The following is a 16,286-nucleotide window of genomic DNA, read 5'->3' on the forward strand; positions in this document are numbered from 1 at the left end:
CGTGACCGTGTAATACTAGTAATTCTCAAGACTAGGAAAGTACCTATAAAAATCGCTTATGAACACCGCCGTGTTGCCCCAAAACAACGAATGACACGTCAGCCTTCCGCCAGAACACGAAAACGCATTAGCTTGTATGACCGTCCACTTACCCGTTATCTGCTTCCTGTTAATTTGACGCTGACTTTCTGAAGTGGTCGACCCAATGTAAAATGATTCGAGATGTACGTATCAGCTCAGCTAATATTTTGATAAGAAATAATCAACGAGATCCGCCGGGCCTGCAGGATTCTTTCTTTTTATTTCTAGTGCACGTGCATAGCTTTGGTTGATGATCACGAATCGACGCATCGATGCGCGCATGGTGCCCCATGTCTGCAAGCACGTGCATTATGCGCGTGAAGGTAGCTTTGGCTGGCTTGCACGTGCACGTGCTTGCTCACACGAGCAAGAACATGGCGGCGGCCAGATGCCTCGTTTGCAATCGTCTGTAGGTGTTTTGAAGTCCCGGGAAAGCAGCGCCACTGCCTTCCCTGCCTGCTAGCCGGACACAAACATATACTAACATACAGGATATAGCACCATTAGGCGTGCAAACAGGGTGAGGATTGTCTGCCAAAGTTTTGGTCGACATTGATACACGCGGTAGATGAGACGTTTTGCCAGCGTGGTACGACTACCAGCCTGCTGTTTTTAACGTCCATTACCCAGGGGACCGCACGCCGGGACAGTGCCCATCCAGATCGAAACAGGCAGAGCTGGATATTTTACCCTGGATCCCTTGGTTCTGCTGCGCGGGCCTCCTCCCCACTTGCCCCAAGCCTGCACTACCCCCCCCCCCCCCCCCCCGAATTCTCCGGATTATAGATTGAATGTAGCGGCATGTTGTAGGTGGAAGATTGAACTTGATTACCTGCGATGGGGAGCACCCAAATGTGACCGAACTATTTTTGGTTATGATCGATTAGCATTTACAAGAGCGTCGGGTTGGGGAGGGGGGAGGGGGGAGGGAGCGGGGGGAGGAGGAGGAATATGTGTTTATGTCAAAAACATTTCGTACGCAGGTCAGGTTACAATAACAATGACGCATGCCGAGTCCATCGGTCTCCAGATAAGCTGCCAAGATTTTTCTGTCGTCCTCATCTCGGTCTACGATTTGCCGTCAAGTAACGCGAGCGTGTTTATTGAAGAACTGGATAAAGCGCTATCGGAACTTAGCCCGATAAGCCATTTATGTTTGGTAGGTGACTTTCATATAAATAGCAAGGATTCCTCAAGCCATATCGTATGCGACAATTTTACTTTAATGGCAACCTACGGTATCGATAGCGTAATGCAGGCACGAACTCTGGAAGAGTTGTTGGGCGACAAATTGGTTTTGTCCTGTGTTGATCATATTAATATAAAACTTTTTGAGATTAGCATGAAAGTCGCAGTGATATCTGACAAATTTGCGGATCAGTACTTTATGGCTTGCCAGATAAGGTATAAAAACAAAGGTCAACGACTCAAATAAATAGATGAAAGAAATAAGAATAACTGATCAAGTGCGGTTCGATAAAAAAAATAGATAACTATGACTATTCTTTTTAATTCGGTAGAAGCATCAAAGCTGCACGGTACGTTAGTTGACTAATTCTTGCAATTTTTATCCCTATGTACAAAAAAGGTGATAATAAAAAAACCTCAACCTGACCAAGAATGGCCAGAAATTTTATCTGCGATATATTATAAAGACTTCCTCTGAAAACGTTGAAAACATTCACAAAAAAAAAAAAAGAAGTATCACTGAAACGCGAGTTCAAAATAGCAACAAAAAAAAATAAGGTATTTAAGCTCGCGGAAGTTTCTATTTGAAAGTGACCTATACGAGCCCAACTACGTAGGACACAATTTGCGACTCGAAATTAGTTTTCTTTACGCCCGAAAAGAGCCGGTCGAGAATTGGCCGGTTTTATACGCGCTCACCTTCTTTTCCATGATCAGGAGGCGTTCATGTACATATATTCAATATCGTCGGTCATCTTGGCACACATTCAAAATTTAAAATAGAAAAGAATACGAACCCCATTTTTGTGCCCTCCAAAAAGTTGCAAATACGTTGATCGAAACAAAAAACTTGCACAGATCACGGGAACTACATGTTCTATCGGGGGAAAATGAAAGGCGCCGTCTGGAAGTCAGCCTAAAGGCCCGTTCACACTCTTGCGACCTCTTAAACCTAGGTTCCTTAAAACTTCTTAAACCAGAAAACAGACTGGCGCCATCTATTGGGAAGCAGTGTAAACTCGGCAGTCCGGCATATTTTTTTTTATTTCTCGCGCATTATCCTTTTTTTTTTGGCTCGAAAAACTTTTGTCATTGTTATAAACGAGCCTCTCTATGGGTATTACGCACATTTGACCTCGGAAATCCCGCAAAACCTTCGCTCTTGTGAAATGCAGTTCCAGGGTAACCGCATAGATGGCGCCACAATGCCCAGTGTGTTCCCTCATTCTAAAAACATTTAACAAGTTTTAAGAAATCTCGTCTCTCTCAGTCGTACTCGGTCGCAAGAGTGTGAACGGGCCTTAAGGGCGAGGGTGCGTGGCCTACTCCGGTGTGTATACGCACTTCGCTCGGCGCTTCCCAGGCTTCGGCATTGCGCCTCTTGGTGCGCTGGAAGCTATTACCGCTTTTACCGCTATCGTTGCTCGCTCGACCCGTGCGACGCGTGCCTCTTGTCTGCCGCTCTACGTTTTCACTTTCGGCAGCCGCGTCTCGTGGTGATCTGCCAGGCTTTGGGATGTACCCACACGGAGACAGTACGGTTTTGATGTCATGTAACTCGGGTTATCACGTTGCCGTTCAAAAACTTCAAAAATATATTATTTCCCCAATGAACTGGTTTTATTGAAACTTACTCAAAGTGAATGCTTCGAAGACAAAACTGGTTTATTTTAGGCCCCGCTCAAGCAAGGGCAATCATCAGATACCGCAGCGCTGCATAGTTGCCCCTGCATGTAGTCCTTGTGGCTGCCAACCTTTTCAGTGTGTGAAATATGTAAAATACCTGGGAATTTACTTCGACAGTAATTTTTCATAGTGTACGGATATAACGTAATTTGGGAAACGATTGAGGACCGTGTCATGTCTGTTAGAAAAAATGATAACACATGCCTTGGCATATAGTTACTTATGCTACGGCATAACCATTTTTTCACGTTGCTCTTTTTTTTTTTTTTGGCGCGTCAGCGCAAATGCCTTATTAAAATATATTTTGGAAATGCTGCGTTTGATAGGCCAGATGTCTTATTAAAAACGTATATATTTCGTGAACTTCAACTACCGTTTTTTGAAGAACCTTTTAGAGAAAGAGTCGTCTTCCGGCACTTCTGGAATTCAATGCTTAAAACTTCATATCTGCAGAAGTGAACGATGAGACCATCACATCGTTTTGATGTACCGTGAACCAAAACAAGATATGGTGAGCGTACGCGTATGCACTATATACCCATATGCTTTCAAGAACCTACCTGAATCATTGCTTTCTATAGACCTTTCCAGCGCTTATCACCCAGGCGGAAAACGCTAAGTCACTGGGCTGGGTACGCATGCGCGGTGCCTCATATTTCGTGTAGGATAGCTATGCGCACGCTCAGAACGTCTTCAACAGCCCAGTGGACAAAGATGGCAGAGCCCAGAAAGCGATTATTGGAGTGGTTTATAACATCTAGAAAGAAACTTAAAAAAGTACTGCGAAAATTATTACAATGCTTTGGCATTTTCTTTCTTTATTGTGTTTTCATGTAGCAAAGTATTTCTGTTCATTTGTTTTTTGAATATATCCCTTGTTAAAATTTTCGAGTTTTTTTTAAATGTGTTTTCGAGAGTAAATAGATATACCTAATTTTGTATAATACTGTGACTTCACCACCTAACGAGCTAGGTTCACAAGCCCTTGAGGCTTATAACTGGTTCGTTAGTTGTGCTTCGGGAAGTGGTACTTATGAAAATAAAGCATTGTTCTCTGTTATAAAAGATGACTCGAACGCTCAGGTCGTTGACCAATCCCCTTTGATTTAAATGTCAACTCTCCTCTGCGACAAAACCTATCTTCTTTTCACTTAACATATTTATCTAACTTTAAACTTGACATAAAATGTCATGTTCCAGGATACACCTAAATCAAAACATAATCGTACTACCTTCTTTCAGCCCATCGCGACATAAAACCTCGAAAAACAATAACACCACGAAACTTATCCTTCTTGGCAAATGGAGGAAACGTGGGACGTCGTCACCGAATTCTCCTGCGTTGTAAAATACACTGAAGCTTGTGGCGCGACAGTACGCGTGAGTGCAAGGGTACAGAACGGAGCGGGATCAGCGTCTGCTAACCATGTTGAATTAACCTGAAACTGGGGTAGAAAAGAAGCACCAAAACTGGGCCACTAAATGAGCTGCGCGTAGAGTGTCGGCACTCCGTTCCTCGACATTGTTGTGGGCGCCGCCATTTTGGTGCTTGTGCAGAGCAAACGCAAGTGCCGACCGTCATGATTCAAAAGTGCGACTTCCTCAGCATTAGATCCGGTGTTAGGAAGCTGATGCAATATCGCTTTGTTTTGTCCCGAACTGTTTAAACATTTGTGTAGGACGGAAAAGCGTTTCCCGTGATTTCAGATAAAGCTTCAAAGAACTGGCAACCTTGATTTTAAGCCACAATATGGCCAAGTTGTGTTACTCTGAAGCGTAGCTTATTTAGTGGCACTAACCAAAACGTAGAAGGGACAGAAAATAGGCAGGACGACAGGAGCGTATGTTTATTAGCTCCTGAAAAAGCATTCCGGATCATGTGCATTCAATCCACGTTACACTTTATAACACACCGTATACTTTCAAGTACTTCAAAAATGAAATATATTCACACAAGCAACGCTGAGACAGGCGCCAACAAAGTCCTTACACAAACTCTCGGAAAACAAGACTAGTGAGAGCACTTATCTTACATGACCTGTTTAAAAACCTGGAGTACTTAAAAAGGCCTCTGTTGAGTCGTGTCACATGAAGCGATAAAACCAAAACATACTTGCTTTAACACTTTTTTTTTCTTAAACTTAACATAAAATGTCACGTTCCAGAATACATTTAAAATCAAAACATAATATCACGCAGTAACACAGAAAAGCACTCCGTTCGCAGCGAACGAAGGGTACTTGGCACACGATAGACACGGAAGATAAAAGCAAGACGCAGTTGCGAAGTTAGGAGACCAGTCGACAGAATACTCTTCTAACTTGTACTGCATCTCCCCGTGTTTCCGACACCAATTATGCTTGCACTAGAAGCTCGTTCATTAGTTGCGTGTTCTCAGTATTCATATTTGTCCTCTAATAACTTTTTTGATGCACCAAATCAACGTTTCAGCGTGTTTACCCCACAAAAAAAAAAAGCGAACGTGTAACAAACGCGGTAAAGCGCACATCCCCTCAATCCTTCGGGGGCATCAAGGGCACCTTACACTGGAAGCATGTGCATCAGTGAGTAAACTCATTATCTCTAATTTATATCAAGCCGTATTTGCCGCGCATGACAGCCAGAGAACAAGTTCCCCAAATTGAAAGATTAGGGCAGCTTCCCCAAAAATAGACAAACAAGAAACGCTTCTCACAGACGCGTCATATGCACATACTAACAATTTTAACAAAGATATACCTCGCTGACAATATGAGCTGAAACACCGAACCCGGTCTTTTCAGCGTCCAAAAAGCTCCGTTATCTCTCAATTTCTCAAATAGTCCGAGGTATCGGTCCTCAAGTTCGCATTCTATTCCTACTTAATACTACAGTTTTTCTTTTTTTTTGTAAAGCTGACATGTACAACATAAAAGTATGGAGGACTGTTTCGGCCTCATATTGTCAGCGATAGTACTTCAAAAGGCGGTACAGCGAAATTCTTTAGTCGTCAAAAAGCTAATTATGTTCCCTTAATTATTCGTCGCGCTACGGTTGTTGCGACATTGCTGCTCATCTCAAAAGTAGTATAAGAAAGCGTCATTCGCAAAGGTGTATCTTCGAAAAAAATATCGCATGGGCAGGGATAATTAAATAATCGTAGTCGTGTGAATCGCTGCCAACCAACTTCCACTAAGGCAAGTTTTAGGGTATCGGGTATTCCGTGAAATGGAAAAGACTGTAATTGAAAATATGCAATTATTGCAAAGAAGCTTCCTCAAGAAATGCAACTAGGTAAGTCCAGTGGCGGCGTGAAAGCAACGTCTAACAACAACAAAAAAGTTCCCCAGATTTGTACGTTGCCTAACAACCAGAACCGCGTTCAAGTTCAGCCAACTTAAATCTAAACACTACATACATTTTCCGGGGAAACTACGAGGCTGCGCCCTATACATATATCGAACTGGAGCTTAAAATCAAGAATAGATGTTGGGGAGCAAAAGGTAAATTCAAAGCGTCTCTCCAGAAGGGACGTGCCCCCCTTCGTGCTCATCCCAACAGATCCTCAATTATATCCCAGCAGCGCTGTTCATCCCCGGATTTCTGCACGAATAGACCTACTTTTCGCAACTTTCTACTCTATGGAATCAACAAACCTCCGGGCCATCCGCGAGCGCCCTCGATACAGCGAACAAAAAGGGGAGTCCTCGCGAACTATCTAAGAATAGCAGCTCTCCTGGAGAGTTCCCTCGAGCCGCACTCCAACTGCTCATGCACCATACAAAAGACACGCGCTGTTCGCTGCAGACATTAGGGAGTTTTAGGGAACCGTTTTTCCGACACGGTACATCGGGCCCTCCGGTACGAACTGCGGATGCGCGAGTCTTCTATGGTAGCGCATGCGCAGTTCGTACCAGAGGGCCCATTGTACCGTATCGGGTGTGCAAAAACGGTTCCCTAAAACTCCCTATTATGAATCAGCGGCGGAAAGATCGCCTCAAGCATATTTGAAGCATGGTTGCTTCCTGCATAACATGTTCCAAACATGTCTTCAGACACTTTTTTAAAGCATGAAATGTTTTTTAACGGAACCGCAAGTTCGAACATGTTTTCCGTTCGTCCGTTCCTGCATTTCCCGCTAAACTTAACGGTAAATTGACACAGCGTGACTTACACGCCAATACAGTCTCTAAGCTAAGTTCACCGGGGAAATTGGCGTCTCATGGCCTAAACGCCAATGCAGTTTCCCCGCTGAATTTCAAGGAAAAATAACATGGCGTGACCTGACGTCACGGGACTTATACATCAATTCAGTTTTCCCGTTAGCCTTGACGTGGAAATTGATGTCACGTGATCCGTCTGTTTCCCCGCTAAATTTAGCGAAGGAATTAATAAAAAAATATTGGTTTTTATTCACTCCCCGATACGACTGTTTACTAACTTCTAGAGAAAAAAAAAACTGTAAACGATCGCTCCTTAAATACTTTAACCATGGAACCTTGCAGATAAAGGTCGCTGCCGATTTTTGTATGACCAACGTAAAAGGGCCGTCGTACGAGGACGGAACATGCCTCAGACAGTCTGCAGAGTGTCATTTGGACGATGCAGTAGCAGTGTGAGCGCGGCTCAAGGCAAGAGAGGGTTCTACCTAAAGACCAGGAGGAAAGCGGCCAACGCCGCCCACAGGCCAAAGTCCAGTCGGCACGGGGCAGAGGAGGACTCGAGGCACTTGGAGCGGCGGGTCGTGCCGTCGCCAAGACACGCCGCGTACTCGATGATGTGCGCCACGACGTTCTGCTCCAGGACTCCGCGGACGAGGTGCGCCATCGGGCCGGAAGCGTACAGAGCCACGTCCTCGCCACCGTGGGTCTCTTGCTTCAGGGGTACCAGCACTGCTTGCTGGTAGTCTGACGACTCTGCGGAAAGTATGGTGATCCACGTATGGGTTGTCTGCTCTTGTAAATTTAATTTTAGTGCGAATCTTGTTTGCCATCGTAAATTTGATAAAAAAATAGAGGGGTGATAAGCGAAAATCACATGCTGAAGCTAATTGTAACTTTACTGCTTTATATAATCTATAGGGTCTAAATACAGCAGAAAACAATAAAGAATAAACAGTGAACTTATCTTCCGAGTTTCAGGTAAGAAAATACTGCCACACAGCAGCGATCCGTCTTTACTGTGGCAGAGAACAGCAATAATTAGTTCCTTTGATTGTCCTCATTCAGTGATAATAGAGACGTCGCCTGCTCTATGGCAACCATGTGCAAGCATCCTAAATATCTTTCGATCTTCTTCCCTTTTTAATTGGATTTCAATACGCAACTTTCAGCGACGGTCCCAAACTCCCAAATGATAGGCTTCATAAGTAAGTTGCTTGCCTACACCTTCCTGACATACAAGAATGAGGTAAGGCTCTTATATCGCTCGTATTTCAGAAAATTAGAATTACGCGTCGCACACCCAACCTCATACTGCTGTTCTACGACGATCATTCAGATTACAGTTGTTTTTGATAGGAACTAGTGTGCCCCCCATAGGTCGCGACAGTTGCGAATAATGACGCAACAGAGATTCTAGAGTGAGGATACTTCAACTTCCTCTGCTGGTGCGAGCACGTCCAATGCCGAGCTTCTATGCACTATGAAAATTAAAACATAACCGCTTGGGTAGCACGTGCACTACCCAGAGTGAAGTAAAGCCCCTCTATCCTGGCAAAAGTGGCGCCATTCATTGTTGTGGAAATGCTCGATACACGTGCCGCGCACCACTTCTGGGAAGAACATGGCGCCTGAAATCTAGCTCAGTGCTGCGCTGTGCCGCCATTATCTTCCCAAGGGCTGCACGTTGCACGTGCCTCGTGCATCGGCGCACGTTGCGCTACTTTTAAAACATGAAGGGCTTTAGAGTGAGGAAAACACAAGCGCCCCTAGGGAGCTTCTCACCGCGAATACCACGCGGCATACTCAGTCTTAGGAAAGACCACGGTGTAAGATAACGCTCTTCAGGTGAGGACAGCACGCTCCTCGCGCAGTGCAGATAAGTTCGCTTTTCACTCTCTCTCTTTCTCTCTCTCAATATGGTTTCAGGCGGCGCCGGCAGATGACTCGTCGACCCGTGGGCATGGCAAAGACGGCTAGTGCCGCCTCGTGCTCGTCACGCGCAGAGCTCCAGCGAGGTTGTCGCTCGTGCAGAAAGACCATGGTGTACCGTGGTGTCATGGCAACGAGATAATTTTTTTTCCCATCACAGTGTTTCGCCGTTTGGCCGCCGGCGACACTGTCAGCCACGGGCACGGTGGCCGCGGAATGATGCAGCCTTTCGGATGCCCGTCGAACGAACATTATCCGATTCCTCGCGCCGCGCATTCGGCCCTGCCGTGTCCTCACCTAAAGAGTGTATCTTACAGCGTGGGAAAGACCAACGACGCATGCTCGAGATCAGGAGCGCCCGCTCCGTTCGGATCTTGAATTTGTTTTCTGTTTCTCGCCATTGCTATATCTGCACGACATGGACGGTTCTTGTAACTGGTGGACAGCGTTCTTCTCACCAGTGTCGGTCTCGTTCTTTCTCCTGGTTGTCGAGGGTCCGTTGGCGTACGAGAGAGTCGTGTAAGACATGCCGTCACTCTCGGACACCCCGCCGCTGCCGAGGATGGAGTTGCCCCTCGGGGCATAGCCGTTGAGCGTGAAGGCGTGCGAGTGGTCGGCGGTCACCAGAACCAGGGTCTCCTTGGGGCTGGTCAGGTCCATCGCCGCCGCCACTGCGTTGCTCAGTTCTACGGCGTCCCGGAGAGCGAGGACGGCCCGGTTCTCGTGATGACCGTGATCTATGCGACCTCCTAGAAGCAGTAAGATTTTCAGTAGACAATTACTTATTGAAGTAATGAATTAACGTATATTAATACCCTCATCGCGGTGGTGAGACCAGGGCAGGAGTGCCACAAATACGCCTATAATGAATTATAAAAAAAAAGACCAAATAGTTTAATAAACTCGGCAAACTCCTAGGCAGATTTTTTTTTTTTTTTTTGGGGGGGGGGCAATAGCTTGACCTCCCCCCCTCCCCTTCGGTAACCGGACAAAAGCTCACCGGACAAAAGCTCACCCGTTTTTTCACAGACCCGGACAAAAGCTCGCCTCATTTTTTTTTCACTACCCGGGCGAAACACGGGCTGAAATAAAATGCGGACGCGATGGACATTGCACCATTTTTAGGTAAACTTGTACCCCATCCCACGCAAGGGTTTACTACGGTTGATCGAAGGCCATTTCGTCGAAGGCCATTTCGTCGAAACATCTTTTAGAGAACGGGTACGTTTTATTGAAGCTCGGTTTAGAGAAAGCAGAGCCTCTGTTTAGAGATATGCCGTTTATCGAAATGGGGACGCTATTTAAAAAAGGCTTTTCGACTTCGCGCGTGAATCACTGGTGCGCGTGCTAACCCAAACCCCCTGCTGCGCTCCCGCCGCGGCGGCAGTCTGCGGTTAACTCACCTGACTTATCCGTACACGCCGCTTCGCGGTGACCGAATTCGCTAAAAGGAGGCTCATCGACGTTTTCTCTAAACTTGGTTTCTTTATAAGACCAACATGAAATTTTTTCCTGGTGAGCTTTTGTCCGGGTCTGTTAAAAAATTTGTGAGGTTTTGTCCGGTGAGCTTTTGTCCGGTGAGCTTTTGTCCGGTGAGCTTCTGTCCGGTGAGCTTCTGTCCGGTGAGCTCTTGTCCGGTGAGCGTTTGTCCGGGATTCCTCCCCTTCCCGCCCCCCGGGCCACATGATGGCGCCGCAAGGTGTAAACAAGAAAGAAAAAAGAGCGCTTCGCTTGACATCCGTGAATCTCATTCAGCGTTGGACAAGATACTCGACAAAAGTATTTCAGATAAGTGACTAAATACCTGCCTCAAAAAGTATTTAGAGTACTATTCAACGTACTTTCCCTGCAAAATACCTTGAGTAGAGTACAAATACTTCGTAATGTAATAATTACTTTGGAAGATATTTCTGCATAGACCGATCTCACCAAGCGTCCGGCGCAAGCGTGAAGCCGCCACAAAGCGTAGACCGCATGGCGCGTTTTTGCTCGCGATTCATGCGCGTCGGCGTTATACTGACGTCATTTCCTGCGCGCGGGCGCGCGTTTTCGCGGGGGCGTTGGTTTCTAGCCGACCCAGAACAAGACGCGCGCGCCGAGGCGTCGAAGCGGCTCTCGCCCAATGAGGGTCGGTCAAACTATCACGTGATCCTGCACAGTACGCTGTTTCGTATTCGGCACATTTCAATAGTGTTCAAAAGCATTTTTATTTTCCATATAAAAATTGAAAAGGTGTTTCTTTTGACACACAAACCCATTTTATTTACTTATTTTTTCATTTAATTCTCATTTTGTAGTATTTGCGTAACACTTACATCGCGTTTTGAGAATTCTGTTATCTGGTAACGCTGATAACACGCGGCCGGCGGTGCTTGGCTTTGTCTGCATGTGTCAGCTTCCGCGCGAGCGTTCATAGCGCGTCGCGTTTTCGCGTGTAGAGAAACGCGCCATGCGGTCTGCGCTTAACTTTAGTACGCAGTAGGAGGGTGGCAGTGCCCGACACGGCTCGTGCCGCCTCCTGCTTTGAACGCGCAGAGCTCCAGCGTGGTTGTCGCACGTGTAAAAAGACCAAAGCTCCCTCGATGCACAGCGGCAGCGGTGGCGTGGCCAAACTGGCTGGTGAGATCGGTCTATTGCATAATTTGTATGAACTTCAGTGACATTAGAATATTAAACTTCCAATCAGCAGATGCAAATAAAACGAAATCGCAGTGCTCTTTTATGCAGTCGAAGTACAGAGAGTAGTGTCACACTGGTGAATGTTACAAAAAGTAAAAAGAGTTGACGCTGCAGAAAATCACCACTTGTGGTGTTTTTATCACGCACCTTTGGTGCATCGTTTCACTAAGCGCCGAAGTCTCTAAATCAGGAGTTCAAGTTAAACTAAAACGCAAGCAGGTTACCCAAATGCCGCGTTCGGAGATGTCTGAACTTCAAAAATTGAAGGCACAGGGGAGCACGAATAATTCAGTTTTTCTCGTGGTTCACCATTTGTTTATTTTTCTCTATACTACGAAGCGCGTTCAGAAAGGTCTGCAACTTTGGTAAAACTCTGTTTTTTTATATTGAGAACTCATCCTTCAACTTTGGGAAAACTCTGTTTCCATATTGAGAACTCATCCTTCAACTAGCTTGTTTCCTGCCCTGCTGTTACAATATCAGTTCTTATGAAAAAGTGTGTGGGGGGGGGGGGGGGGGGGGGGCGAAGACAGTGTTGCCGGGAGTGCGAGACTGGCGAAAGAAGCTGACACACTTGCGGTAGCGGGTTCAAACATAGAAAGCAAAACAGAAGCACGATATGTCTTCTGGTATCTTTTACTCATTTCCTTCTCGTTCGTTTGTTGGATTTATGAGCCTGCAATTTTGGTCCTGACTTGTTTTCTGTCTGGTGTTCGGCCGTTCCCCCTCCAAGATTACCACTGCTCAACATTGCTCCGGGGTGTGCCGATTCCTATTCCCGTAAAACTTTTGGGCGACACTTTTTTTTTTTAAGTAGTGAAAAACGCATTCGAGATGATAAGTACAGGATACTAAGAAATGTAATTAAGATAGAGTAGTAAAAACTTTTGATCAAATGTATTTGCAAGATGCCAAGTTACTAACAAAAGTATTTGAAATACAGTATCTTGAGTGGAGTATTTCAGATAGGCACAAGTCTGATCTCATTACACTCCCTTCGATGCTCCCAACTAACAGCGACATTACTTAGTTACTTCTTCGGTCGAATTATAATCGCAGTTGAATACATTAGGAAACATACAATAATTTCTGAGACACTTTGATTTCAACAAAAGCAAGTGTTATTGATACTTAATAGTTTTAATAAAGCAACTTTTACAACTCTCTTGTCCATCAAAAGTACGCAGCACTGCAGCATCAGAAAACAAAGGACCCAATTTCTCTTTCACTCTAGGTATGTGTTCCCTCCGAAACGAACACCATGTACCTTCCACCATCAGGGCAAACCCGTTCTCGTTTCTTCTTAGCAGCTTCACAGCTGTGGTCACCATGTCCACTAGCGACGGCTGCTTCAAGGAACCTTCCTGGCGGTGAAGTTCGTAGGCCATGTGATCGTCTGCGAACAGCCCTGGGCACCGAGAAGGAACTTAGATCGAATCACTCTCTCCAGAGGTTGGAAACAAAGATGACGGATGATATACCCTGGTTGCACGGGCGCCCTTAACCGCAGTTAAGTGCAACTGAGGTCGGACTAACTCCGGCTAAGGGTGCCCGACGGACATCCGAAACTCTAGTCACGCTTAAGTATGGTTAGCAGTTAGGGCCAACTATAACTTCAGGGGCACCTTTAATCGCAGTTAAGTCTGACTTTGGTCAGATTTAACTGCGGTTAAGGGTGTAAATGCTAACACGCAGCTGAACCATGACATTTGACGCTCTGCAAGGCATTCAAACGGAGACCTCAACCTGGCTTGTGAACTGGTCTCACCTCGGCCGGTTCTGCTTTCTTGCTACGCGAGGTGCGAAATTTAAAGAGTCGCGAGTTAATCGAAGCTCGAATAAATAAGTTGATACAGAATTCGCTCCTGCAACCCTCGGAGTTTTATCCGGCTTTTTGCCAACAGTTGTTTTTTTGGGGGTTGTTTTTAAAGTTATATTATCATTTAGACTTGTTTCTTTTTTTTCTTTTTTTTCAGTGTATCCAAAGACTCGCGGTTCCCTTTTTTTCACCACGGAATTATCAAGCGTTCTCACATGCGCTTTTCTCTCTGCATGCTTACGACTTCCGGCACTACCTGAGGCCCATCCATGAAACCACCTCATCCGAAAAATGTTGAAGGATGCAGAAACGCTTTTTTTCATGCTGTCTCCACAATGTCCGCGTACCGAGAAGGTAGTCAGTAGCGTTGGTATCCACGGCCAGCAGTTCCTCCCTGTTGGTGACGAACTTTCGGTTCTGCTTCGACCTCTTCCAGTCCTCGATGAGGTTCATGCCGTCGCCTCGCTTCCCGCCGCCCGTCTGCTTGTCTTTGAAGTGGGCCAGACCGCCGCCCAGGATAACCTGGGGAGACGTTATCCACTTTTAAACAGACTTGTACGTAGTTCAACTACTCTACTCAGGTTACTGTAGTTTAACTACTTTTCTGAGTAGTTTAGTAACTTTCGATTACATTTTTATTTCGGTAATTAGTATTTTACTTTAATTACTTTTTTTTAGTAACTTCTACTCAAGTTACAAATTACTTTCGAATTTTAGTGGTTGTTTTGCCTATCAACAAACATTCCTGCGCAAAGGAGATAAGATGTTGGAAGATCAGCTGATATTTGCAAAGAGGGGGAAGCATGATGGAGTAGAAAAGGGGGGGGGGGGGATAAAATGATTTGGAGAGTCCGAAACCCTCCAAAATTTTCACAAGCCGCCCCCGGCCCCCGCCCCCTCCCCCCCCCCCCTCTCCCTCGCCCCCCCCCTCCCCCTGCAACGGCACTGCTACGAGGCGCGGGGAGCGAACAGACACGAAGCAAGAGAGACCGAGTAACTGCGGGATTAGCGCTGAAGACTAGCGTTTCTCTGTGTCCCGAAGTTCAAGGATACTTGACCCATTTGAAGAAAGGTCTGGTCCCCGCGTCTCCCCAACGTTGAAACTCTCGCCCACTACCCCCAGGAGGTGCACACACTGCATCCTTACTCGAAGGAGGCAACAAAATGCAGTACCTGCTCTGAAACTCATCTAGTGCTCCCGTAGTTCGTGCTGTACTCGAAGAATCGCGCGCTAAAGGTCAACGCAAAGGTGACCTTTTTGCGTTGCCTTTCCTCCCAAAACTCAGAATATGCAGATCTTCTCAGATTCAAAGATTGTTCGAAAAACCTGAAGTAATTTCCCCAACGTTTTTATATGAAAAATATTAAACGAGCAGTGTAGTGAAGTACTCTATGTACATGGTACTTAAAATACTACTGTTTAGAAAAAATGTACTTTACTTCAAGTAAATTCTCTGAACATGTACTTTTATTTTCCAAGGAAACTAAAACTCCCGGATTCAAGGTACATTCCCCGAATTTGAAAACAAAAAATGGCGGTATCGTTGTGGGAAAACGCGCTCTTTCGAGACGTCATCCGGTCATTTCTCCGAGTGAAGTAATGGCGACTGTAAGACCGATGGAAATAAGTTCCTTATAAGTTGATTGTGTCAAATAGCTCGTCAGCGAGAGTAAAACAACTGTTTTGTGGCGACTTGACTTTATACAATATTTGCTGTCATTTCCGTAAAAAACTGATGCTTTTCCAATCACACTGGAGCAATGCATGCCAGTTAAAAAAACACTGTAGAGGGAATGAAAGGACCCCATGAAAGATTGTGTCAACAGTGCTTGCACTTTACCTTGAAATATATTGTATTTGTATACGTTACCTCAAGTACATTGTACCCGGTGTACTTACTACTTTACTTGAAGTACATAACCTCTAATTTTCTTTGTACTTTACTTAAGTACTTTTTAGATGTACTTTACGCAACACTGTAAACAAGCAAACACTGTCTAAATAATCAAGCTCAGACAGTGCTAAACCTCAAGGTAGAAATGACATATTCGCAGTACACATCATTGACCAAACAAACAAGAAAGTACAAAACAATTACGCACTCAAAAGCAGAACCAGCTATTAAAACATTTCTGTGAAAAAAAACAAGCCCATTCATATTTGGCTAGCACAATTTCGCTAACGGATTAAAACCTCTGTACTTTTTTTACCATAAAAAAACATATAAAAGTAACTTCAAAAGTAACTTCAAAAGTAATTCGCTACTTTTTTTAAGGTAATTAGTAGTCTTCTCAATTACTTTCAATATGAGTAATTTCTGCTCTACTCAAATTACTTTTGACGTCAGTATTCAGTAACTTAGCTTAATTACTTTGAATAATTGGTCCATGTCTGCTTTTAAAGGGGAGGTGCAACGAGTTTTGCACATTGCATAAATACCACTTTTGCCTGATTCACATGGTGTAATTTTACTTGCGATCTCGCAGTTGCGACATCGCTCGTGTGGCAAATAAAAGCGTGGTGGAAGCACTTGCGAAATCGGAAGTAAATTCGCATCATGTGAATCAGGCTTTATAATAGGTCTGTTCGATTCGGCCAGAAAGTTTTGAACCAGTTCTGTCCGAGTTCAGAGGAGTGCGGGAGTTGTGCAGCGGCGGCGCAGAACCAGTGCAGCCGCCGCGATAGGACTGGCGCTGTGATCGGCTTTCCGAGCGGAAGCGCAGGGTGTCGTCTGCATCTGTTGGCTCTTGTTTCTCCACGC

At 45.3% G+C, this 16,286-nt stretch overlaps 1 protein-coding gene across 1 annotated transcript; it reads right to left on the reverse strand.

Moving 5' to 3' along the window:
• Nucleotides 1–7,427: 7,427 nt before the first annotated feature.
• On the reverse strand, nt 7,428–15,914 carry LOC8040966 (alkaline phosphatase, tissue-nonspecific isozyme). Its single transcript, XM_042290117.1, has 5 exons — nt 15,897–15,914; nt 13,872–14,046; nt 12,973–13,113; nt 9,485–9,775; nt 7,428–7,850 (listed from the first exon to the last, which is right to left on the reverse strand). The coding sequence occupies exons 1-5, from the start codon at nt 15,912–15,914 to the stop codon at nt 7,579–7,581; spliced, it is 897 nt and encodes a 298-aa protein (XP_042146051.1). The 3' UTR covers nt 7,428–7,578.
• Nucleotides 15,915–16,286: the final 372 nt, after the last annotated feature.

This window comes from Ixodes scapularis, unplaced genomic scaffold (genome assembly GCF_016920785.2).
Source record: "Ixodes scapularis isolate PalLabHiFi unplaced genomic scaffold, ASM1692078v2 PGA_scaffold1__304_contigs__length_218370807, whole genome shotgun sequence".
Lineage (NCBI taxonomy): Eukaryota > Metazoa > Arthropoda > Arachnida > Ixodida > Ixodidae > Ixodes > Ixodes scapularis.